General features: G+C 37.8%; 1 protein-coding gene across 1 annotated transcript in view; it reads left to right on the top strand.

The window, feature by feature from the left end:
• The window catches only part of pcdh9 (protocadherin 9), a gene marked incomplete at its 3' end in the record, with an annotated part of 375333 nt that overhangs the window by 220395 nt on the left and 127978 nt on the right, over positions 1 to 26960 (top strand). Inside the window, exon 4 of the mRNA XM_079841102.1 lies at positions 16953 to 17154. Coding sequence (XP_079697228.1) covers positions 16953 to 17154 — 202 coding nt within the window. The remainder of the gene's footprint in view (positions 1 to 16952; positions 17155 to 26960) is intronic.

Here is a 26960-nt window from a genome sequence, read left to right as displayed (position 1 = left end):
TGGATAGTCATTCAACCAATCAGACCACAAGAGGCGTGATCGACGGGCAACGACCCATCGCTTCTCTATCCGCCATCGTGTTAAACCCACCAGTAGCGCGCCAGGTGGATAAGCCAGTCTGTGATTGGTTCCCTCAAAAGTGTAACAGAAGCTGTTGAAATGTATGTACAGTTTTCCAGACTGAGTTGCAATCAAATCGTCTATAAGATATGGGCATGGAGGCTCACATCTGGTGCCATGCACCTGAAAATTATTTCTAACAAAACAGACAAATAAATAAATGCAAATAAAAGTTATTGCTTTTACTTATTTCATATGCAAAGTTGGCATACAATGGCATTAAGCGACTAATAACCTATTATTGTGCAAGACAAACTAATAAAATAACAGCAAAAGATAAGAAATTCAAAAAATGATACAAAAAATTGTCTTTTTAAAAGTTGGCCTACCAGCAATATAATCGGCCTATACAATGTCTTTCCATTCAGTCTGATGTCTAAAAGCTGAGATAAATATTCCGAAATTAAAATTCATGCAGTCAAATATAAAATAAAACCATTTAAGTTTAAAGTAAATATAAATGTCTTAGGATTAGGATTTGGTTGAGGGTTAGTTGCATGTAATTATGCAATTATGGTGAGTACATGTAACATATGTAACAATGACACTATAAATAAAGTATTACCTTAGATTATTTCAAAAATAAATAGTGTTATTTTTTTATGAATACAAACTGGGTTGTATGCAAGTATATTTAAATAATAAGATATGAGAGGCTAATGTTGATGATATTAACTGCTAAACGGCATTGGAGTGAAGTGGCTTCAATGTATTGAGTATGTAGTCATATTACAGCCTGTCAAGAGTCTCATTGAAACATTTACTACATTATACAATATAAAGGAAATTAAAATACTAGGATTATAAAAGGATACTTTTTATAGACATTTTATCAAAATTGCTGAATCCATACATGTAAAAGAAAGGTTGAAATGGAATATCTGTTTTCTGAATTTCTTTCTTTATTTATTAAACTTCTCTCTGATGTATGCTAGTCCTTTCCAATCATTTAGTTTGCTTAAACCTGTCCCTTTTTTACAATCGACTACAAGCTCATATTCAAATCTGCCTCCATCAAATCAATAACTGATGGATCGAAGTCACCGTTTCTACATTTAGCTTTTTCAATAATCTGTTTCACCCCTGTGTACTTTACAAATATCTGCCTCTACTTCCATTTCATTGCGTCTTTAATAGTTGGTGTCTTTAATAGCAGGTGTTTTAGCTGCTAATACATTGCATGTTCATTGTTTACTACAACTGGAACAACATAATAACCGTTTAGCATTCAGAATAGGAAGCTTCCTTGAGTATGGTTTATGAAAAGATGCTGGAATGACGCTCTGGCAGCTTCAAACTCTTTCATTTTCTTGGCTTCACGGCTGGAGATGGAATCAGGTTGTTACAGTCACTCTATACTGAGCGCGCGCACACACAAACACACACAGTGAAGCACACAGTCTCTCTGCCTGAGTGAGGAGCTGTTAGCGTGTAGCTAATGCTTTGAGGCAGATCAGAAGAGGGTTTCAGAGCGAGTCTTTACACCGCAGTGTGGAGGACTCGCTGACTCTCAGCGCCGGACGCTCACAGCTGGGCTCAGCGCCAGAGAGGAAAAAGAGTATAGCAAGAACAAAGATAAAGAGAGCTTGTTGGCGAAGGAACGTAGAGATATTCAGGTTCAAGAATGTGGCAAAGTACAATTAGCCCAGAGGGAACGACGCTAATCACTTCCCTGTGTATCGTGGTAACCATAGTTTCTGCTAAAATACCACACTTGCTACAGCTATTAGTGGTACTTGCCTGACCAACACCACTGTTATTATCACTCTTACTATTCTTAGGGTTTGGGTTAGTGGTGTGTTACACTTGCTGCACTGTTTCTGCTACAGATGTAAAATGTACCTCAAACTGTGTGACTTATTGTCAATAAAATGGGCAAAATATTCCATAATTCACACTGAAAAACACATGAAATATCTATCTATCTATCTATCTATCTATCTATCTATCTATCTATCTATCTATCTATCTATCTATCTATCTATCTATCTATCTATCTATCTATCTATCTATCTATCTATCTATCTATCTATCTATCTATCTATCTATCTATCTATCTATCTATCTATCTATCTATCTATCTATCTATCTATCTATCTATCTATCTATCTATCTCTTTGCATCCGGATAGCAATAAATAACACAAGTGGAATGCATTTTAAGTGACCCTTTAAGTAGTCTCAAAGTGAATTTTATATGGCTCCCTGACATGATTCAGGCATTTAATTTCATATATTCATTCATCCATTTAAAATCCATACATTTTAATGTTACACAACTGAATTATAATAATGCACTAGTAGTTGACAAACTTTTAGCTAACAATAGCACACATTCGCATCTTAAATGCTAAGCATTCAGAAAAGCTGTTATGACATTAGCTGTATTCGTCCACAGCCTAAGCAAATGCTCCACAATGGTAACCCACTTTGAATTAATTGTTCTAATAATTCCAACATAATTGAACATTAAACCCCTTTCTCATCTTGCAAAAATACATAAAATAACACTTGTACATATAAAATAACAACTCTTGATTTAGCAAAGCATGCTGGGAACTAAGAAGCCCCGCCCAGTTTCAGTTACTGCAACGCAAATCATTCATGTAATCTCAACACAAACGGATTAAGTAAACTTCAATTTGACTTATATTTAAGTGGATTGAACACAATCAAACTAAGTTAGGGCAACACTTATAGCAATTGTGTTGCTTTAGTTCATTTTAAGCAATTTGAACAAGCAGTTTTTTTCAGTGCATGGATCGGTAAGGTTTTTCATATTCTACATTGTGAACTATTAATACTATTTAAAATAGTTGTTTTCTATTTGAACATTTTTGAAAATGTAATTTATTCTTGTGATGCAAAGCTGAATTTTCAGTACCATAACTCTAGTCTTCAGTGTCACATGATCCTTCAGAAATCATTCTAATATGCTGATTTAATGCTCATGAAACATTTCTGATTATTATTATCAATGGTGCAATCAGTTGTTCTACTTCATATTTTTGTGGAAACCTCAAATAAAAATATATATTTTTAAATATTTATAAATCTCTTGATCATGTTTGATAATTCTTATGCTGAAAAAAAATTGACTTCTTTCCAAAAAAAAAAAAAACTGACCTCAAACCTTTCAACAGTAGTGTATATTGAAAGCTAAAAACAAAACAAGCAAAACAAGCTAGCCAAATAAGCAAATAACTAAAAAAGTACTATTTACCACTGAATTTATTATAGATAAACATAGGTACATTTAGAAATCTTTGTTTGATTTTTGTTTGTTTTGATTTAATTTATTTTGATCCATTTTATAATAAATAATAATTAAGACATGGTTACTTACTATGGTACATTTCTTTAAGGATAATTCACTTGAGTGAATTCTTCTATTTAGTTCTACCATACATTCATATTGTGTTAGTGAGTTAATCTAAATAACTTGTCTATATGTTTTACTGTATATCTGCACAGAAATGCTTAAAAAATACTCTCTCTCTTCTCTTCACACACACACACACACACACATACACACACACACACCACCACCACCACCAGGAGATTTCTACTATTTCCACCAGGATGAGTCTTCACATGATTTCATGCTGGAAGTCCAAGTGTCCAAAGGCGCTCTGAGCAGCACACTCAGGATTTAACAATGGAAACATGTTTTATTCACCTTTTTCCAGCATGTTAGAGCAGTTTCGGGGCTTGGAGGGTCTGTTCTTGGGACACTGGGAGTGGAGGCCGTATTGTCCAGTGTGTGTGTTTGTGTGATGAAAAAGGTTTCGAGCTCATTCTGTCCAGTACAAAAGGACGTTACGTGAGCTGTAGGGGTGTATCTGTCCGCCTTATCTATGCAGTAGCTTGTTATGACGAACAACGAAAATCCGAAAGATGTTTTCAATGACTGCGGATGACTGCAGATTGGCCCGGGCTAGCGTTTGAGCCGTCGAGGCCAATGAAAGGGCCCGTATGATGCGAGGGAGGTCACAGCGTTCTGCCTGTAATGAGGAGCAAGGGGATCATTACGAGAGAACACATGCGCTGAGAGCCACACTACAGAGAGCCAAGCCGAACGAGGCCTTCGGCGCTGCACGCAAAACCCTACTTCTCTGATGTGAGACAGAAATGAGGTGGAGAGAGAGGCAGAGACTAGATAATGGAGAAGGGGGAGGGAAAATGAAGCGATTTAAGTAGATAAAAAGAAGGGACAGTGAAAAGAAAGAGGGCTACAAAAGGCAAACCGTGCAGCGTCCGTCCTCATCTGCCGCAGTAGCGCACTCACACCAACAGAGGGCAGACAGCCTTTTATTATGACTCCAGACGGGCTCTACATCTCCTGTGTCGGTGCTCTGTTTCCCTCCATAAAAACACCTCCATAAAGCAGGATATATATCTCTCGCGTACTAGAGCTTCAGCAACAATGATGCTTTCAAAAAAAGTGCCTGTGTGTGTACTGTATATATCTATATATCTAGTATTTCACAATCACTCTTGGCAGTTCTCCCAAGTCATTTTTGCAGTCAGGTTTGAGTCTTTTTTTCCAGAGAAAACCCACGAACAAGGATGCAGAATAATTTCAACTTCACATAAAACAGTTTCACACAGTTTATTGCAAAATATTCAAATTCATACAATAAATATAAATAGCTACATTGATTATATAATTGCTAAATCTATCATATAATTACTAAATCTATCATTGAATTGCTAAATCTATCATATAATTGCTAAATCTATCTATCTATCTATCTATCTATCTATCTATCTATCTATCTATCTATCTATCTATCTATCTATCTATCTATCTATCTATCTATCTATCTATCTATCTATCTATCTATCTATCTATCTATCTATCTATCTATCTATCTATCTATCTATCTATCTATCTATCTATCTATCTATCTATCTTTAAAGGTAGGGTAGGCAAATTGTTTCATAAACACTTTTTGTTATAGGGTAGACCGGGGCACAACGTAACGCGGGCGGGGTTAGTTGTAACACGCATGTTTTAACCCTTTCCACACATTCCAGAATGACGAAACTTAGTGTATTTACTAGTTGCCATATCAACATTATTTAGAGAAAAAATTGCGGCAAAATTAAAAAATCTCTGGAAGATATTACTGAACATGTATTTAACCATAGCAAAAGTACATTTCTTACTTAAGTTTAGTTTTCATCTCTGTTTTTTTTGTGTTTATTTAAAATAAGACAAATCCGATACTATTTTAATCTTATATCTGTTATTTAACAGTTGATCATTCTTTAATGCTGATCTGACAGCAGAAGACATGAGCCGCGATTTAAAGCCCAGTTGCGCAGGTGGGGTGTGTTGTAACACTGCGTTACAATGAGCCTCTATTAGAAATATGCCATTATATTCTATAATTTTTCTCTTTTGAGACTCTTTTGAGAAACCATGGGAAAAGGGTGAATAATGACTGAGAGTTAATGTTCAGAAATTATTAATTATTTTTATGTTTTGAATTATGCTGTTTAGCTGTATTTAGCGATGTGTTTGTAGTATAACTCAAAATTGCTTATATTTTTAATAATTAACAAATGCCATTATTTTATTTTAAAAAGTTAATAATTGTATTTTGTTGACAGAATATTTTAGTTTGTCTTATATATTGATTATATCAGGTAACATTTTAAGCTGTTATTTGGTCATGTTACATTGTGCCCCACCACATGTTACAATGTACCCCACCTATGGGGCATGTTGTCACATTTCACTTCCATTCTTTCGGGGTAAATCAAGAAAAAAGTATACACTGTATTAATGAAACAGAACCATATAATTGTACTAGACAAGTGTGCAATTGATGTTGGAAAAATAAATACTTGGATTTACACAAACTGAGAAAGTAAAAAAGAGTTAGCTTGTGCCCCGCTCTCCCCTACTGGTTGAAACTCTCTTCACATTCTGATAGCAATAAATAACATAAGTGGTCTAAATATTAAAAGATGTATATATATCTTCTGTGAAAGTCTCAGGAACAAAAATGTTCTTCCAATCATTTGATTCGGTCTTACTGCCTGTCAACATATGTATTTCCATACCTCAGCGCACCTGCTCGTGCAGACATCACACGTCATCAGCGCTTTCAGTAAGAACATTTCTTTATTTCTAATCACAGTTGTGAGGTGTACTGAACATCTTGCGTGCTGCTGTGATGAATGCTTGGGTATGTTGTCTCGTGTTGTTGTTGTGTAGAGGTTGATGATTCTGAAAAAAAACTTCAACACAAGCCGCGTTCGCTGCTTCTTTCAGCAGGTGGTGAGGCGTTGCTGCATTCGATTATTTTCTCAAGTGTGCGAGGTTTTGGAGCAGCGGTGAGGTGGTAGACTTTCCCTCTCCTTCCTTGAAGAATCTGCACAATCGCTTGCAAATGAAAAGCACACCAGGGCTGCCATGGAAATATCCACGCTGAGACCAGAACCTCAATTTCCTGTCAAAGTCTTCCCCTTTTTCTTTTCATGTGTGCGTCTACCTACACGAGTGAGTCATTGTGGGGCTATATTAATCACTGTGTTTGAGTGATTTGCTGATTGCGCTATTAATGCTTTCTTTTCTTTTGTAAGTGTGTGTGTTGCTTTGGCAAGCACACACTCCACAATGAGAGTTATGGCTAAAATAAGGATGTGAGGTAAAATAGCAGATTTTTCTGTCCACATCAGGGGTTCATAGTTTGGTTCAAAAGTTTAGGGGCAGTAAGAAGATATTAATACTTTTATTCAGCAAGAATGCATTAAATTGACCAAAAGTGACAATAAATGCATTTATAGGGCCCAATATCATACACCTGGCGCAATGCAATGGCAGGCACGACGCAGGTGTTTTTTTGCTAGTTTCAGCCCGATGCAGTTATCATTTTCACGTCCAGCATCACGTTGTTTAAATAGCAAATGCACTTCTGCCCATCTGTTCGCCCATTGGCGTGCTGGTCTGAAAACGAGGTGTGTCCAGGCGCATTGTTAGCGCGTTGCTAATTTGAGGCAACTCCAAACGACTGTGCCATAGATCAGGTTTTTGTTGGTCTTAAGTCAATTGCACAGTATTTTTTGTGTTATTTAAAGGGCACGTTAGTAATGTGCTCCTATAGGTGAGTGCACAACACGTGTACAATCTGCTTATTACACACACAGGGGCGCGCAGCAGCACACAAACATTTTTAAATATAAAAAATAAAAAGGATTACTCTCTGGAGAAGCGTTCAGTCTTTCCGCTCGCATGTAAATATTGAATCCGCAATGGTAACTGCCGCAATGGCTTTTAAAGGGAATGGGAGATGAGACTCTGATTGGTTTTTTCCATGTTACGCCCAAAACACCCATGACTCATTAAAGGGATAGTTCACCCAAAACTGAAAATAAGCCCATAATTTACTCACCCTCGAGTCATCCTAGGTTTATATGACATACTTCTTTCAGACGAATAAAATCTGATGTATATTACTAAAGTCCAGGCTAATCCAAGAATTTGAATTGGATTCATAGTTGCTCTGTCTTTGAAGTCCATAAAAAGTGCATCTGTCCGTCAAATAACTGCTCCACGCGGCTCCAGAGTGTTAATAAAGGCCTTCTGAAGCGAATCGACGAGTTTATGTAAGAAAAATATTCATATTTAAAACTTTATCAAGTAGAGTTCCAGCCGATGGATTTCCTTGGAAAAGTGTTGAATGTTGACAGTGAAACTCAAGATGCGTACGTGACGTCATGACGAGCGTACCTGGAGGCGTTAGTCATTTGATCGGCAGGGGAACTTTCAACAATTTTTCCATAAATTGAACAGGGAAGGCGTCAGACGAAATTTTACTTGATAAAGTTTTAAATATGGATATTTTTCTTACACAAACGCATCGGTTCGCTTCAGAAGGCCTTTATTAACACCCCAGAGCTGCGTGGAGCAGTTATTTGATGGGCAGATGCACTTTTTATGGACTTCAAAAACAGAGCAACTATGAATCCAATTCAAATTCTTGGATTAGCCTGGACTTCTGTAATATACCTCAGATTTTATTCGTCTGAAAGAAGAATGTCATATACACCTAGGATGAGTAAATTATGGGCTAATTTTCATTTTTGGGTGAACTTTCCCTTTAAGAGACTAGGTACAACCCCTTTGGACCATGCGCCAACCGTTTTTTCCATTGTTAAACTAGCAAATGTGGTTTCGGACACGCCCTAAGTACACCTGCACCATGCGCTTCAGATAATTCGCTCAGATCGTTAAAATAAATAAGATAAAATAAATAAAAAAGATCGTCCAAATAAATCTTTATGTTCATCAAAGAATCCTGAAAAAAAAAAGTTTACACAGCAATATAAAACAAGTTTTCAACATTGATGATAATAGAAATGTTTCTTGAGCAGCAAATCAAAAAGCATTTTTTCTTAGTAGAATATAACTAAAATTATAAAGTGTTTTCAAATCAAATCAGTATTTCATATTTAACGTCCACATAGGTGTTTACTTTGAGCTCGTGACAGGACGACTGTATGTTATGCGTGAGATATTTTCATTGTGGACGGACAAATTATCCCTGTAAATTTGGCACCTGTTTATGACATACTGCAAGGCTGGATTCAGGTGCGAAAGAGAGCGCAGTTTTCCGGCAGCATGCTTCCCGTGGTGGAAATCGAGGGGGTTGTTAGCATCTCCACCCCTTGGGAGAAACACTGAGGGATGGAGGAAGCGGAAGGTGTGCTTGCCAATGAATCGTCCCGTGAGATCCAGACAGAAACAGCAGTCTATTATGTCTCAGACATGTGGCATCCGACTGCAAAAATCTCCTTATTCATACTGAGGAAAGAGGATACTGACCCTGGATGGGAAATGTTCTCGTTTCGGACTTAAAATCGCCCCGTTAAGAACAGATACGGCAGGGAATGAACTCGAGCCAGATTTGTTGTGCCTCCGAGAGAATTACGGAAGATGCTCTGAGGTTTTGTGACATTCGCTGGAAAGTTCCAGCAAACTCTGGTGCTAATCTCTACACAGAGACCTGATCTGTCGCTAAACCGCGATAACATTTCTCAGACGACGATTACTTTTTGCCGAGCAGGAGGCTAGGTTAAACCCAGACTTAACGCAAATCCATTAAGCGCTACTCTGGTGGATGTGAAGCACTCATAAGCAAGCCCTGAAATTCCTCCTTAGAAAAACTGACATAAGCCTGAAATGTAGGAAATGTAATTCATTAAAGATCTGCATGTTCGCAGATTTGTTTATGCATGCCATAATTGCCTATTTACTGGCAGCCAAAGACGTCTCCTTTTTCTAAAAAGTGCTTTAGAGGCATCCACTTTCTTCTCTTTTCTTTCTTCTCTCCTGAGCCCCGAGTGAGGGAATCGGGCGGCATGATCGGGTCTCGCGTCTTTGAGTAGAAAACTTCTGTGACACTGATTCTGTGTACTTTGACGAGGGCAAACATCTTAGCTGAAAGCGGCTATGTTTGCTTAGCACCAGTGCCGTCGCCAGCGTGTTTGGCCCGTTACAATATAAAAACACGCCGCTAATATGGGCTGACAAGCATGATAAGCCATGATTGCGTGTAAATTGGCAGTGGCGAAGGTTTAAGCTGGTCTTATGCTAATACAGCAGTGAGTGACTGCTGGGCAAACGCACAAACACACACACACACACACACACACACAACGATATGCCCACATTGACTTTCGGTGTGAGGCGCATGCACATGGGGTCCTGTATTAACTTGTACCATAAATATTTATTACTGGCCATAACGCTGTATTTTGCACCCTTTTATTAAAAATATATTTTTGTACCATTGAAAATGGGATTATTTAGCTGTTTTCCTTTGCATATTTTAGATAAACAGTGCAGGTCAATGTGTCCCTCGAGATCAGTATGTCAATTTGTCACAATAACAAAATTGTGATTTTATTCCTCATGTTTTGGTGGCTTAATACGAGGAATATATACATAGATAAACCTATTTGTCCTTTTTCCAGTTAAAATATTCCTAAAATACACTTATATGAGAAGGTCAATTGCATAAACCACATTGTTTTGTGTTAGATTTAAAGCTAGAGTAGGCAATGTTTTTCATAAACTCTTTTTGTTATACTGGTGGAAACTTGCGTAATATGGACCTTCCTGAAAACTTCCTCCGGATTCACAAAAAGCTTTGTAAACATTTGAGTTTATAGTTAAACGTGTGCATTTTAATTCATTCCAGTCATTCGTAAAATGGGCATGCGTGCACTAGTGTTGTCAAAAGTACAGACTTCGGTACCAAGAAATTAAAAAAAAGTGACGACACCAGCATTTCCTTTGACCGCTGTTGAACAGATTCATAAGCACCTCTGATTGGCCATTGTGTTCACACGCTCAACATATATGTCTGTGATTGGTTACAATGATCAACGCTTCAAAAACATGTTGTAAATAGACATCTTTCACTGAGCTCTTACACAGATACGCATGGGAGTGCTTGAACGCAGGTGTCTATCAGCAGATCCCTAATACATATGCTGATAGACGGATCCATTGATAGACACCTTCAGTACCGAAGTCGGTACTTTTGACAACCTTAGCGTTCACACTTATCCACAATTAGCAGTAATCCCTGCCCTTAACTGCACAAATTAAGTGTACAGGAATGCTGTGGAATCTTCTGGACTCCCTTCTCAGGTTTGGCTCCAGCATATTGCATATGCTAAAGAGACTAATTGGCCATATGCCTAACAATAAATATTAAATTAATGAGTGTCCGCCAAAGCATTTTTAGCATTTTTACACTTCTGAGAACGGCCAGCTTTGAGAGCGCTTTGGAGATGCAGCGTTGTCCAGCTGAGACGCTTCGGTTACTATGATGACACAGAATATGCCAGGCAGTAATTCATATTGAAGAATATTACTGAATTTGTCCCACCCCTCCTCCACTGTGATTGGGTGGCTAGGTAAAATGTGACAGTGACGAGCGCTGCGTTTTACCTAATTTCAGTTCGTTTTTCACTAAACCCTATCATATACCCTCAGAACACTTGGAGTTTACAACACGTGTTCTGTGATAGCTTTGCGTCTTATAATAAAAAGCTTGATGCTGATCGCTATTCACTGCCACTCTTTTTGTGCTCCGAAAAAGAAAGAACGGCATACTGCATTAGAAAAACAGCAGGGTGAGTAAATAATGACTTAATTTTCATTTTAGGGTGAACTATCCCTTTAAAGGATCATGAACCCCCCTGTTTGAGCAGCAGTCGGTTTTGAAAAATGTTACAGAAGTGGGCGTAGTTAAGCTTTGGAGCGGAGAGCCCGACAACACAGCAACAGCTTCTGATTCAGCAGACAGTTTTATTTCGCTCTCATTAAAAGCTTCAACTATTCCCACAAATGCTTGCTGCAAATTACCATTTCAAGCAACACAATATACATAATGTTTTGTAAGCTCACCATAAATTACACAAATACATACAGTACATATCCTGTGACAGTTATAATTTAATGCACAAATAAATGCACAGCCATTTGCATTTGTTCTCTGCGTCAAAAATATATATGAACACACTGTTAAGTCATTGATCTACTATAGTACAAGAAAACATTACATCCTGTGACGCTGACACGAAGAAAAATTCAAACCTGTGTTCAACACACGTAACTCTCTTAAAATCAGAACATTTTGGCTTAGGGTTTCATGACCTTTTAAGTGTTTTATTGCCCTGCTGATTTTTACTGGCATTTGGTGGTTAACTTACAGTATATTGCCACAAGTATTGAGACACCCCTCCAAATCATTGAATTCAGGGCTGCATTCAGCCCCAACAAAACAATTTAAACGGAAACGGTGCTGCGTTGAACACCCTGTTCTGATGACGCAAGAGTTGCAGCTACGGCAGCTGAGAAGGCCATATTCTGTGTTCTTTTTGAGGAATTATCGGAGCCTGATGAAATCGATATAAATACGTGTTTAATTCTGCAAAATACATGCAATCACTGCCCTTGCCGTCCAGAATAAAAGACAACATATCCCAATCCCATTTAATGAACCTTTTTTTATCTCCTGGTAACCAATTCTAATTTTATTTTATTTCTAGTTTACTTTTTTAATAGCTTGTATTTTCTTTCTCATTTTTATGTAAAGCACTTAATTACCATATATGAAATTTGCCTTGCAATGAAGCTAAAAATATAAATAAATACATCATCTTGTTGATGTATATATATATTTTTTAAGACAATCATGTCTTCTAATATCTTCAATTGTTGCGTATACATACTGAGCTGCAGCGGACACATTTGTAAACAACTTTACTTGGACCCATTGTGCGAGCTGTCTCTTTAATACCGCGTGGTTTATATACATGTTGCTGCTGATTGGACTGACATATTTGACACACCCACCAAACGAGAAAAAACGCATCTCAAACCCGTTGCACACCGTTACACACCGTTTCCAGGAAACATGACGTTCAACCGGAAACCGTAGCAAAACGTTGCGCACCGGTTTGAGCTTTGAACGTGCCCCTGGTGTTCCAATCACTTCCACTGGCCACAGGTGTATACAATCAAGCACCTAGGCATGCAGACTGCTTCTACAAACATTTGTGAAAGAATGGGTCACTCTCAGGAGCTCAGTGAATTCAAGCGTGGTACCGTGATAAGCCCATTTGCGAAATTTCCTCACTACTAAATATTCCACGGTCAACTGTTAGTGGTATTATAGCAAAGTGGAAGCAATTGGGAACAACAGCAACTCAGCCATGAAGTGGTAGAGTACGTAAAATCACATAGTGGGGTCAGCGCATGTTAAGGTGCACAGTGCGCAGAAGTCGCCAACTTTCTGCAAAGTCAATTGCTACAGACCTCCAAACTTCTCCAAACTCTCAGATGCAGTGGTGCAAAGCACGCCGCCACTGGACTAGAGCAGTGGAGATGTTCTCTGGAGTGACCAATCACGCTTCTCTGACTGGCAATTCAATGGACTAGTCTGGGTTTGGCGGTTGCCAGGAGAACGGTGCTTCCCTGACGGTGCTTCCTTTTTCAGGGGCTGGGCTTGGCCCCTTAGTTCCAGTGAAAGGAACTCGTAATGCTTCAGCATACCAAGACATTTTGGACAATTTCATGCTCCCAACTTTGTAGGAACAGTTTGGGAATGGCCCCTTTCTGTTCCAACATGAATCATGACATGAGTTTGGTGTGGAGGAACTTGACTGGCCTGCGCAGGGTCCTGACCTCCACCTGATAGAACACCTTTGAGATGAATTAGAGCGGAGACTGCGAGCCAGGCCTTCTCGTCCAACATCAGTGCCTGACCTCTCAAATGCGGTTCTAGATCAAATATAAACACACTCCTAAACCTTGTTGAAAACCTTCCCAGAAGAGTTGAAGCTGTTATAGCTGCAAAGGGTGGGCCAACTCCATATTAAACCCTACAGATTAAGAATGGGATGTCATTAAAGTTAATGTGCATATAAAGGCAGGCATCACAAAACGTTTGGCAATATAGTGCACACACATGAATTCATGCATCAACCGATATTTAAAACATTGCGTGCACATAAGCAGCAATGATTCATTATCTTCACCTGCTTTACAGCCGTTTATTATAGAACTGAAGTGTGATCACATACCTGTGTTCATTTCATGCTGGTTTGCACACCAATGCATTTTTGCTTATCGTGCTGGGCCATCGTTCAGGTTAGAATCGGGTTAGTATTTCACTCTGTAAGGTGATCTACACAAAATATTGCTTTGATGATATTGTATTGTGATATGAGAGATTTATACCGTGTGGTTTTGGCAGAACCCAAGCATATCATATGAATAAAATACTACACAGGACTTGTGGTTTATAGAGCACATAATATCCATATCTATTACTAAACGGTGTGTGAGACTAGTTGTAGTGGTGTCAGACTCTGGACAGTAAATCAAATGGAATATCAGTCACATTAATCTAGGTTGGCATGATATCGTTTATCAATGAACTAATAGACACGTAATACATATGTGCACACACATTCAAGCAGTTTAAAAGACTTGCATTTTGACAAAGACACAATTTAACACTTCAAGCAGGCTGTGCCACCAACTCACATTTGATTTGTTCATGATCGAGTTTATTTCACACTCACCCTTGGCACACTTATTTTATCAATTTTTCCAGCATATCTTGTTATGTCATGCTATTTCAAGCAACGAATGATGGGTAAATTGACAATTTGTCTCTTAGCCTGAAACTTTCCTGTGCTTTCTTGCATGATGAATTTTGTGATGCGAGTGGTCAAAAGGTGAAAAGGTCAGTGAAATAGTTCTGAGCCCAGAGATCTGAGAACAGAGCCGCTGTGGTTTGTCCAGCTTAAGTGGTCCGTAGCTCAGGCTGTCGTGCTGAAGCTACTGTTCGCCTCTTTTTTACCTCTAATTGAATGTCACTTGCTTTCTGAAATGCTCCAAATTATATAATGAGGTCATTTGCATAGCGCTGAGATTGGCTGACCTTTGCTTTTGCCAATAATTACAGCAGAGTCGTCTAAGACAGTCGACAGAGATAGTGCAAAAAAAGACAACTTCCCGCTCAGAAAGGTTAGCGGAGAGCTCGGTGCTGGACTTTGCGAAATGTCATTAGAATTTCTTGGAGTATGCTCAAAATTAGCAAGTGTCTGAGATCAGCAATGCAGAAATATTTTCTTTAAAAACAACGGGAACTGTTGCTTGGTTAAAAATCGCATGTGTGCAATCTTTTCCTAGTAATTGCGTGGGAGAGGTTATGCAGACAGGCATGTTGGATTATGCATAAATTATTGCATATACAAACAACCGAAAGCTTGCAGATGCAGGGAGGGTTCACGCATGCTGCATTGTCAAACCCTTTCGATGGTGATGCCGGAACCTTCACACGGCTTGAGCCTCTGTGCCCAGTGTGAGCACATGGCATATGATCTAGGACGCTCTGGCCGGGCCGTGCCAACCCAGCAGTGGTGTTCCGTCGACGCCTACCAGCGCTGTGGGCAGAGCCTGTGCTGACCAGCCGTCAACAAGAGCACAGGACATATACCTACATTACAGCAACTCATACCGTTTGGGGTCATTTATATAAAAGCAGAATATTACAGAAAGCACAAATAAATGCTGTTCTTTTGATTTTTCTATTCATAAAATAATCCTGAAAAATATGAAGCAGCGCAACTGTTTTCAACATTGATAATAATCAGAAATGCCTCTTACGCAGCAAATCAGCATATTAGAATGATTTCTGAAGGATCATGTGACACTGAAGACTGGAGTAATGATGCTGAAAATTCAGCTTTGATCGCAGAAATAAATTACATTTTAAAATATATTCAAATAGAAAGCAATTCATTTTTTGTTGTAAAAATAGTAATATTGATCAAATATTAAGATTTACTATATATACAGTATGTTGTAAACACATCCATAGATGAAGTCATTTTGTAGCACTGAAAATGGTAATGTTGATAATAATAATCAATACATTTTTGGAGGAAAAAATATATTTTACATGTCATTTTTTATCATGCTAAATGCTTTTATCCAGAGTGACTTACAACTTAGAATAATTTAATCATAGCAGTATTATTTTAATACCATTGAAATACTATTATAGTTTTTATTAGCACTTTGAATTGTTTTTTATTCTCTGTTGTCATTATAATTTTAGTTAAAGTTAATTTGTTGTGTGCTTTTTATATTATTATTATTATTAATAAATATGTCTGTATAGTTTTTTTTAATTTTTTTAATTTTTTTTTTAGTTTTAGCTGTTTTAGTACTTCAAGTTAAACTAAGTGAAAATAATATACGGTTTTTTAAATGGTTTTATCAAATAAATGCAGCCTTGGAAAGAAAAAGAGTCTTCTTTCAGAAACAGTAAATAATTTTAATGACCCCAACATTTTAAACAGTGTATATACACATACATACACACGCACACGCACACGCACACACATATATACATATATATACATATATATATATATATATATATATATATATATATATATATATATATATATATATATATATATATATATATATATATATATATATATATATATATATATATATATATATATATATATATATATATATATATATATATATATATATATATATATATATATATATAGTGTTCTCCAGCACATACCCTTTTGGGTACAAGTTCTACATTTTTCATCAAGATCTTGTATTGACAATGCAAGAGTCCAGAACTCCGTAAAGTTTCCTCCAGCACATCCCAAAGACTTTCAATTAATTTAAGGTCTGGACTGAGAGGTGTCAATTCATGTGTGAAAATGATTATCCATGCTCCCTCCCAACCATTTTTTCACAATTCGAGATGAATCTTGACAGTGTCATCCTGGAATATGGCCATGATCCTCTTAAGCATTTGCCTTTTTAAATCCAAACAGTTTTTTTTTTTTTTTTATTTGGGCCGGGGCAGTATATATATATAGTATAATTTCTCATCTTCTCACATTATATGCTGTTATGTCATATAAGAGTAATTCTTTAGTGATTATTAACACATCATACCATTATCGCTTTACGCTGCATTCAGAGCATATCACCGTTCGCATCATGTCACACGCATGTTCTTTAGTAAAGAGAGCTTTGTAATGTGAAACGTGACTTATATTTGCTGTGCTCAGGGACAATTTTGACCAAATAAAATCCAAAATATCCTATTTGTTCATTTAAGTGAACAAATCCCCATTCAATTTGCAATTAAATATCAATCCGCAATATTGACTGAAAGTCGCTGGTTGATTGAGACACAATGAGACAAGCATTAACATGTGGCTCTGTCTCTCTGCTCTCTGGTCTTATAGTCGCAGCGGCGCGTCACGTTTCACCTGCCGGATGGGTCTCAGGAAAGCTGCAGTGACAGTGGGCTGGGGGACCATGAGCCTGTGGGCAGTGGGCCACTCCTCTCACACCCTCTCCCTCTGGTGCAGGCGCAGGATGACTTCTACGAGCAGGCCTCCCCGGACAAAAGGACCGAAGCAGACGGCAACTCGGACCCCAACTCTGGTGAGTGTGCTGAAGGATGTTTCCAGGGCAAATCTTGGAATCTGTCTGTAGTTACACCCCTCGTCCCTCTTCTCTGAACTGAGCCGAGCAGGAGGAGCTTAGCCAGAAAGGAAGATGAATATCCCAGATGATAGTTTTCATTATACGCCTTCCCACTCAATATGTACAATAATTTAATGTTCTGCAATAACAGTTCACAATGTAAACGTGCTCGCGATACACTGAATGAAGTTTGCTCAAGTGAATATAGCTGTAATAAATAAGAGATGGGTAGAGGCAAAACTGCATAATTATGCATATTTGTGCAGAAATGCAGTACGCACATTAAGAGATTCAGAAGTAATGTGTAATGCTGTAAATAAGCTCTTCTCTGTAAAGTTTATCTTACTGTGTTGTGCTTTACACCTCATATTATTTGTCTTTTGTGTCCACACTGAACTCTGATAATGTGTATAGTGACAGAATGTGTATTAATCAGAATATGTGTGTTGTTTAATGTATGTTGATCAGTGGGATTCACTATAGATGGAGGCATGAAATAGAAAGAAAGAAAGTTTTGCCACTTCTTGTGTTTGGTTAGGACTTTTAGATGGCAAAATGAATCCGGTTGGTATGATTCTACCAGTAGTAGAAGCTGTTTTATAGATGGTATAAATGGGTGAATCTCACATGTCCAGGTCATATTTCACCCCAAAATCAAAAAGGAGATGCACTAAATATGTGGCATAAAGACAATAAAGGTTACTATTAAAGGGGTCATGAACTGGCTTTTTTATTTTTTGTTATATTGTTGTCTGAGGTCAACTTATGACGTTTTGCGTGGTTTTTACATTCACAAAAATATCATAATGAATAATTAATAGGCTATTCTCTACCCTGGTTTTGAGCCTCTCTCATGGAACGCTCGGTTTTTATGGGCGTGCCGCACTGAAGACTTACAGTAGAAGTAAACGCCCACTGCTATGATCGTTTAAGTTTTGCATATTATAATGAGCTTCGGCTCACCCGTGGGTACACGTGGGGAATTGTTTTGAAAGCGTGTGGGAAAACGGCAACTGGAATGAATCTTCCAGAGGGCTCGCAAAATGTCTTTATCAAACAAACACAATGATTTATCTCTCATCCAACCGCAATAAATTGCAATGTTATTTTTTATTACTTGGCCCGCCCGATCAGTGGATATAACCGATATACAGCATTTTTATTGCTTGGAAGTTGGATCTGGTTTAGCTCCACGTAGACATATGTTATTCATCTATAAAATGTCATGCACGAGTCGGTGAGCGGGGCTTCAGAATCAGGCATTCTTCTTCTTCTGTTGAGGCGGCGTTTCACCACACTCTGACGTCACAGCTTGGCACATTCTGAGATCTCTCGTTTGCTGGGTCTGGTGTCAATAAAAGCTTTTCTTTGACTAACAAGGAAGTTTTCAGCTCCGAAACTTACAGGATATTCTTATATCACGTTGAACTTTTATATATCAAAGGCTGAATAAAAAAAGTTGATTTCTCAATCCATGACCCCTTCAGGACAATTTTTTATTTGTGTATTTGTTACATTATTTTTGTGGCACAAAATTCTCACATTCTAATAATGTGAAATAATGAATACTCTAAAGGCCTGTACACACCGGGACGAATATCGCGCGCGCTTATCGCCAGCGTTTTTCGTGCCGTTTTTCGGCGCGTCTTGAGTGTTCACACCCAAACGATTTTCACTGGCGCTGCGCCGAGTGAACGTGCACATTCAGTCGATGCGCTCCCGGTACACAAGATGGTGCTGCGGCACTTTAAGCCTCTGACACTCGCTTGTCACACAGAAGGAGAAGAGAGACAGTATTTACGTGCTTGCCAAAACCATAGACATATTATGTATATGGACAAAACCATTCACACACTTTTTGCTAACTGGCAAGCAGCATTAGCAGTTCATCTTCTTCTTTGTCTACTTACTACTTCTTCGTCGTATCAATGTGTGCTCGGCAAGACCGTTTTGTGCTTGAGCGCCACCAAGTCGTGTTTTACTGTCACTTCAGCAGCTCCAGGCACGTGAACAAAAGCGCCGATCTCATTGGTCGGACAGTTTTTTACGCGCCGCGTCAAAATAAAAAAACAAACCCGAGGCGTTTTTTTAAAAAATGACGCTTTTACGCCTGCCGTTTTGCGCGTCGGTGTGAACACTCACATTGGCGCCCATTGTTTAGTCCCGAGGCGTTAAACGTCGGCGATAAACGCGTGCGAAAATCGTCCCGGTGTGAACAGGCCTTAATACAGTGGTTCTCAAAGTGTGGTACTTAGGCTGCCTCTAGTGGGACGCAGAGGAATCACTAAATAGAGTAATGTTAAAACGCAATACATTTTTCTTTTACATTTAAGTATACAGTACAGTTTTACATTTACATTTATGCATTTGGCAGACGCTTTTATCCAAAGCGACTTACATTGCATTAAAGGTACACATTTTACATTTTGTCAATTCTTGCTTTCCCTGGGAATCGAACCCATGACCTTGGCGTTCCTTGCAAGTGGTTGACAACAATAAATCTTATTAGGAATAAACTGCCTCGTTTTTTAACTGTGCAGAGCTGTAGCTGAATAGTTAGGCCTTCCACGCTACTGTATTTTAATGTTGGTCATTATGGTGGTACTTGGAGAGCAAAATATTTTCTGTGGTGGTACTTGGTATAAAAAGTTTGAGAACAATTAAAAACAACCAAATATAATAAATGCTACCGTAACATAAAATATTTAGCAATTTAAATATCTTCAATCGTAATGTGTTTTGCATTGAGGTAATCTGATTTTTTTCTGTTGAAAGTACTAAATTGTCATACAAAAAAAATATTTTTTTTAATTTGTTCAGAAAAATACAATTTCTTTTGATTTGAGGGTGAGATATGGCCTGAATATTTCTCAGAAAATGCCCCAAAAATCTTTGATTGAGCTTAATGCAAAACAGAAAAGCAATTACAGAAAAAATAAATAAAAGCAGTAGTGTGTGTGTGCATGTGTGAAAGAAGGAAAGTTGAATTGAAGGGAAAATACTGTTTGTAGCATTATTCATTTAAGCATTATGAACCACAAGAACCTTCATTCCTACCTTGAGGAAAACTAGGAAAGGTCGGTCAAAAGAAAACATCTGATTTATATGTTTTTGTCCTTAATATGTCACCGTAGGGTTTGAGGTCACTTCCTGCGTGGAAAGAGCCGTGATGGAAGTATGTGTATTTATACGCTAATGGTCAGTCATGTCTCTCTGGGCTGAGAGAGCGTAGCTTGTACGTACTTGATTTATTTAGCGATGATTTCCCTGTTGGGGTCTCATGCGGCAAAGATGTTCAGTTTTTATATTTCCAGCGATAGCACTCCATGACCTACTTTTCCCATCACAGAGAGCCATAGATCTGCTCGAGCACCTGTGTCGCCCAAGGTCAGAGAGAGTTAACACGTGCACGTTTGCACCTTACGATTCATGTGAACAGGTTTTTGTACTGTATAGTGAGAGTTTGGACACTTTTTTTTGCGGCAGGACATTCTCAGATTTTTCATGCACCCTTTATTGGTCTCTAAAGATCCATTATAAATGACACGCATGTTATCTGTGAGTCTCCACGTCTTTTCTTGCTATTAATATGATATTGGAAGTGTGATCTAGTGCAGGGCGGCACGACTCAAGTGTCTCCTTTTAATTTGAGGAGGGGGGGGGGGGATCTCAGAAACAATCATTTGCATAAGGTAGGTGATAATTGCTCTTTTTAATGGAATTGATGGTGGTGTACACACCAATTATCTACAAGCTCTTAAGCCTGGTAATTAATTAGCACACAAATGGCCGCGGTGCCATAGAGACCGGCACATAATCAAATATTGGACACACACAGGGGCTATATTGGGAGCATCACCAGGCTCGGATGGCAACATCAATTAGAGGTCAGTAAGAGATGAGATGAACAAATCCAACCTGAGTCACAAAGATTTCAGTAGCACAAGGAATATAAAACTCGACATTTTGAAATTTGGGAACTTTCCAATTTCAATGCATGGGTGTAGATGTATAGACAGCTGGAATGGATGTTCCTACCAAAGTCAAAACATAAAGATTAGTCATTTCAGACAAACTGGCTGAAAGATGGACAACTAGTTCCTGACACACAGATTAACCCTGAGCAAATAAAGCCTGCGTGTATCAGTGGACAAGCGGGCTGTAATATCAAGCCTTGTCCATTGGCCTCAGTATGGATTGGTGTGCATTGATAAAGTCTGAAGAGATGTTCATACACACCCCAGTTTCATTAATTAAGCATATGAAAAGTTCATCTAAACTCCTGCTGCACAGTCTGTGAGAGTACTGCAGTGCAGCAAAAAGTTTAATTCACTCAACTTATGAACTGGACCCTCTTTGAAGTTTGTGTGTGTGTGTGTGTGGTTCAGATAAACCCTATGTTACCCACAAAGATGGCAATTTCCGAAATCCTTGTCCTTGTGGGGAAATGTTTTTGGTCCTCATGAGGAAAACAGATTATAAATCAGTACTAATGTTTTTTTTGAAAATGTAAAATTGCAGAAAGTTTTCTGTGATTGGTAGGTTTAGGGGAGAGAATATAAGTATGAAAATCATCATGTCTTTGAAATGTGTGTGTGTGTATTGCAGATGGGATGCAAGGATATACACATGTTTATGTATAAATGTTTATAAATGACTGTTTTAAGAGTTTGGGGTTGGTACGTTTTTTTTAAATGTTACAACAAAAAAAAAAGTTTATTGAGCAAAGACCTATTACATTAATCAATAGTGACAGTAAAAGCTTTTGTAAATGCTGTTGATTTGAACAACTGTTTTCAATATTGATGATAATCATAAATGTTTCTTGAGCAACACGTCACATTAGAATGATTTCTGAAGGATCATGTGACACTGAAAACTTGAGTCATGATGCTGGAAAGTCAATTTTTTTATTATATTAAAAGAAAACAGCTGTAATAATATTTCACAATATTACTGTTTTTACCGTATTTTTCATAGAAATAAAATCAGCTTTTGTGAAGCGTCAATATCAAAAAAACTCTTACTGACCCCAAACTTTTGAACGGTAGTGTCTGTAGGAAATCAAAAGGTCAGTTATAGTTTAGAGTCATTATACAAAAATGTGAGGCCATGGAATGCTGCGATTTAACCAATCAGAATCCAGTTTTCGTAATAATATACAGTTAGGGAAAGTTACTTTGAAAAGAAATGCATTACAATATTGCGTTACTCCCTTAAAAAGTAACTAATTGCGGTACTTAGTTACTTTTTGAGAAAAGTAATGTGTTACATTACTTTTGCATTACTTTTTCTCACCTGGGCTGGGCTCGTTTGTTTTTTTCTGTATTTTTTTTACAAAAAAAGTTATATTTTGTGCAAATGTAAAGACCCTTTCACACCAAAATTTAAATAATAAGCCTCAAGCTGTGGTAAAAATGCAAAATCACGAGTGTACAGTAGAGGGCACAGCTCAAACAAACCTTTTAGCCCTTTTGTTCTGGATAACGGAAGAATAGGATGCTGGAGAAAAAAGTTTAACACTCTTACTTCACCAATAAAAACTAGAAAATCATTTAAAAAATCTATTCATTTTTGCTCATAGTTTAACTGAATCATTGAAGGTCCGCAGCAAGACATTGGTCAATAAAGTGAGAGCTTACATGCATAAAAATATTTGTTTTATTTAAAGCTGCAATATGTAACATTTTTGCAGTAAAATATCCAAAAACCACTAGGCCAGTTTTACATATTTTGTTCAGTTGAGTACTTACAATATCCCAAAGGTTTCCAACTATTTGTAAATCATGAAAAAATTGCTATTTTAAAGAAGGAAAAACGTGTGAGGGAGTTGCTTGTCAATTGCGTCATCTGTGCTACCCTCGGTTTCGGTGACGTCATAACAATTTTAAACACACTCAGATGTATCCAATATGATAAACAGAGCTGCGTTACTTCATACTCATGACCAGAAAAGCGGAAATGGCGGCGGCGACTGTTGCATAATAAAAGTCCCGCTTCTCACGAGGCGTATTGTGTTCGATTCTCATTAACAATCTCTCCAGTGACCTTGCTCAGCTCCACAACACTCGGTCCAGCTCTACTTCATACTACAGTAATGTTAATAACCGCATCCATGGACATGATTTCTACCTGAGTCCTATCCCGATTCTTTTCCACCGGCTGTGAGGAGAAGACCACATGTCCCAAGATTCTGCGCTCAAACTTTGCGTCATCAAACGCCTTTGTTTTGAATAGGCGACCTGTAGCGGACGGAAAAGTTACGTAGTGCACCGTTAATATTTACTAATTAGAGGTTTGCATTAGTATTCTGACTTTGCATTTGACTGATTTTATTCATTTTGAGGAATACTGAATCTTTTTTGTACAAGTGAGATTAGTTAAAGCTCACATTTAGTCTAGAACTACAATAACCTGTTCACACACAACGCCTCTGAACTTACTCTCGATTTTTCTCAGCATGGGGATGGGGGAGCTGTCAGTCAAATAAATGTGAAAAAGTAACTCAGATATTTTGTCGTACATTTCAAAAGTAATGCATTACTTTACTAGTTATTTGAAAAAGTAATCTGATTACGTAACTCAAGTTACTTGTAATGCATTACCCCCAACGCTGATAATATATAGGGCCTTATTCACGGTCACAGATTATGTGAAAACGTGAGCTTTACATCTACCTAAATCCAGAAACGTCACACTCTTTCTGAAGCGCAGTTAACAATAGCAGGGAAAACAGACGCCTCTGTGGGTCGCCTGCCATGGAACGGTGATTTCTAGTATGTGGAGCCATTGTGTGCCGCGCACAAATCTCTCTATGCCTGCATGCTTTGTGAGTTCAGGAAGCAGTCTTCTGTAAAAACTGGCTGTGAGGATTAATTTGTCAACTTCTGATGATCTGTACCAACCACAGGGGAACTGAGGGTTTCAGGTTGTTGTGCAGATTGAATTAATCTTCGAAGTTGCGAGCATTTCTCTCTCATTTCCTTTCTTCAGTGTGTACCCCTGCTCGAGCATTAAAGTTGTTTGTTACCTCTTGCAATCGTCACGTAGAACCACAAGCTTTGGGTTTTTGAATGCTGCTGACAGGACTGTCAACGTCAATTCCTGGCAACAACTTAAGAACACAGGGAAACATGTATCTGAGTGGGTTCCATTTGGACTCAGCGGGAGATCCCGACATGTGTAGGCTTCAAAAAGCTGATTTCCTTCGCCACACACACACAAAAAAAAAACGTGAACAAAAGCAACCCTCTGAGAAGATAATTACGGGATACGGTTAAGCTCTACAATTCGAGGGTTTGAAAAAAAATAAAAATAAACTTTGAGCATTTGTATGAAAAAGTGACCGTGAGCTAATACAAGCTGCAGCAGTTATGTTTGTGAGCCGATATGTGCCTATATACTTCCTTTGGCATTCAGAGGCGAATTTATTCTACCTTTATTCCGTGCAGCTGTTGTTAATTGCGAGTACATATGCATTAGTATCTAATTAGCAATTATGCAGATTGACTAATTATTTTTATGCTTTCAATCAAAAGGTATTAAGCTAGCGTCTGCTAATCGTAGGTCAGCGTTTCATGCGCCGCTACTTCATTCTGACATTTAAAAAATAACTTGTTTATCAAGACGCAAGTGTGCACAAGATTTTTTGACGCGACTTCATGTGTGTAATTTAAAAGCACGAAAGGCTAATTCTAATCTTATGGGCATTTGCAAAAACGTTTTAAATGCTTTGCAATTTCAACGTCCCCTGGAATAATTATCCGCATTCATTCTCAGGTTGCTGCACTGCAAATGTACAGTTTAATTTGTAATCTAATAACTCTGGGTTGTAATTGGTGGTTGAGATGCCGGTGACTATTTAAATACAGCAGGCACACATACAATAACCCATAGCTGTTTATTTATTGATGCATGATTCAATGCCGTGGGTTTATAGTTCATTTGAGATCATTAAAGATTAAATGGGCTGAAGCGGTATTCTCTTTTAGGGGGTTCCTGGGTAAACCATCGGTATCTTTAGTGAAGCATGTATAGCAGAAAACCCTGAAAATCCCATTAATTCAACCTTTCGGTATGTTTACAGTTGCAAGAAAAATATGTGAACCCCTTGCAGAATCTGTGAAAATGCGAATAAGTTTAACAAAATAAGAGAGATCATAAAAAAATGCATGTTATTTTTTATTTAGTACTATCCTGAGTACGATATTTTACTAGGGTTGGGTACCGTTCACATTTTCACCGGTACGAGTACCTGAAATTCGGTTTCGGTACCCAATGGTACCTTTTTTGGTACTACATGTTTACATCAATAACTGTTCAGAAACTGTAAATCATTTATAGAAGTGTTATTGACATTATGCCAGAGCTGACCTGGTCGCTGTCTGCCATTGTCTGTGATGTTTGTATACTGTAATATTTACTAGTAAATAGTAGGCTACTAGCTACTTAATTTAATTCATAAAAACAACCATATTCTTTTTTTCTTTTTAAGTTAATTTCTATGAAAAGATTTCCCACAAATGATGTGTTGTTTATTGTCTGGTAATCAAATGAAGACATAAGACATTAATTTAATTAATCTATCAAGCAAAGTGCTGCACAACTGAGCTTTATACGGTTAAAAGTAAAACATGAACAACAATTTTAATTTATTACTTAAAAGATAACGTTTTGATAATTTATTATTACATTAGTGTTAGTATTATTATTACATTGAGAGTCTCTAAATTCTACTGTACAACAGTAATGTATTTGTCAAGTTAAATTCAAACTTTTATTTTGACGCGTTGCCGTGAAGACCTTTTGAGTTTCTGTGTGTTTATGAATATATGACGTATTTTTTCCTCAAGTGACAAGTAAAATGCTCATAAAGTGGCTCTCGTGGCTCTGGAGATGACGTTCGTGTGTTCATGTCTTCATATGAGATGGCAGAGATGGAAACATGCGACCGACATGCACGATTCTGAGAGTGTGTGTGTGTCTGTGAGGTATATTAAACCACGCCTCTGCTTCATTCATTCGCACAGAGACAGGACACGCAGAATTCATATTTAAATAGTCTTTTTGCTGTTTAATATTCACAGACACTAGTCTTTATCACCAGATGCATTCTCAGGTACCGAAATTTGGTACCGATTTATTTAATGTGAATCGGTACTCGGTAGTACCGACGTAATTCGGTCGGTGCCCTTAAAAGTACAGAGTTCGGTACCCAACCATATATTTTACATGATATTATTTTGTTTAAATATATATATTTTTTAATTTAAGTAACAGGAGATACTTGCATGTTTCCCGGAAGACAAATTAAGCACAATTTACCTCAAATTCAAAAAGTTTTCTCCTCTTAATGCATCAGTGAATGTTTGAACCTTTTTTTAATAGTTGTCTTTGAGTCCCTCAACTGTCCTCAGTTTGTAAAGATGGATCTCAAAATCATGCAGTCACTGCTGGAAAGGGTTCAAATATGCAAAAGATCCTTGAAAACGGAAGAATTTTTGGGACCTGGAGGATTTTTCTGAAGAACGTTGGTCAGTTTAACTGTTCAGGACAAACAAGGGACACTAACAACCATCCCAAAACAAACAGCAACAAAAAACAGCCGTGGAACATCCCTGGGAATGACACACAGTATTAAGGTTCATACATTTTGCAACGGGGTCATTTTAATAAATTCAGTAATTTTTTTTGTCTTGTGGACTATATGTTAAAAACACATCCAAAGCGAACTTTTCTTCTAGCGATTCCGTTTGGATTGCGAG

Source organism: Gobio gobio, assembly GCF_949357685.1.
Source record: "Gobio gobio genome assembly, chromosome: 17".
NCBI classification, from domain to species: Eukaryota; Metazoa; Chordata; class Actinopteri; order Cypriniformes; family Gobionidae; genus Gobio; species Gobio gobio.
Note: the sequence above shows the minus strand (reverse complement) of the source record. Positions and strands in the feature narration are given on the sequence as shown.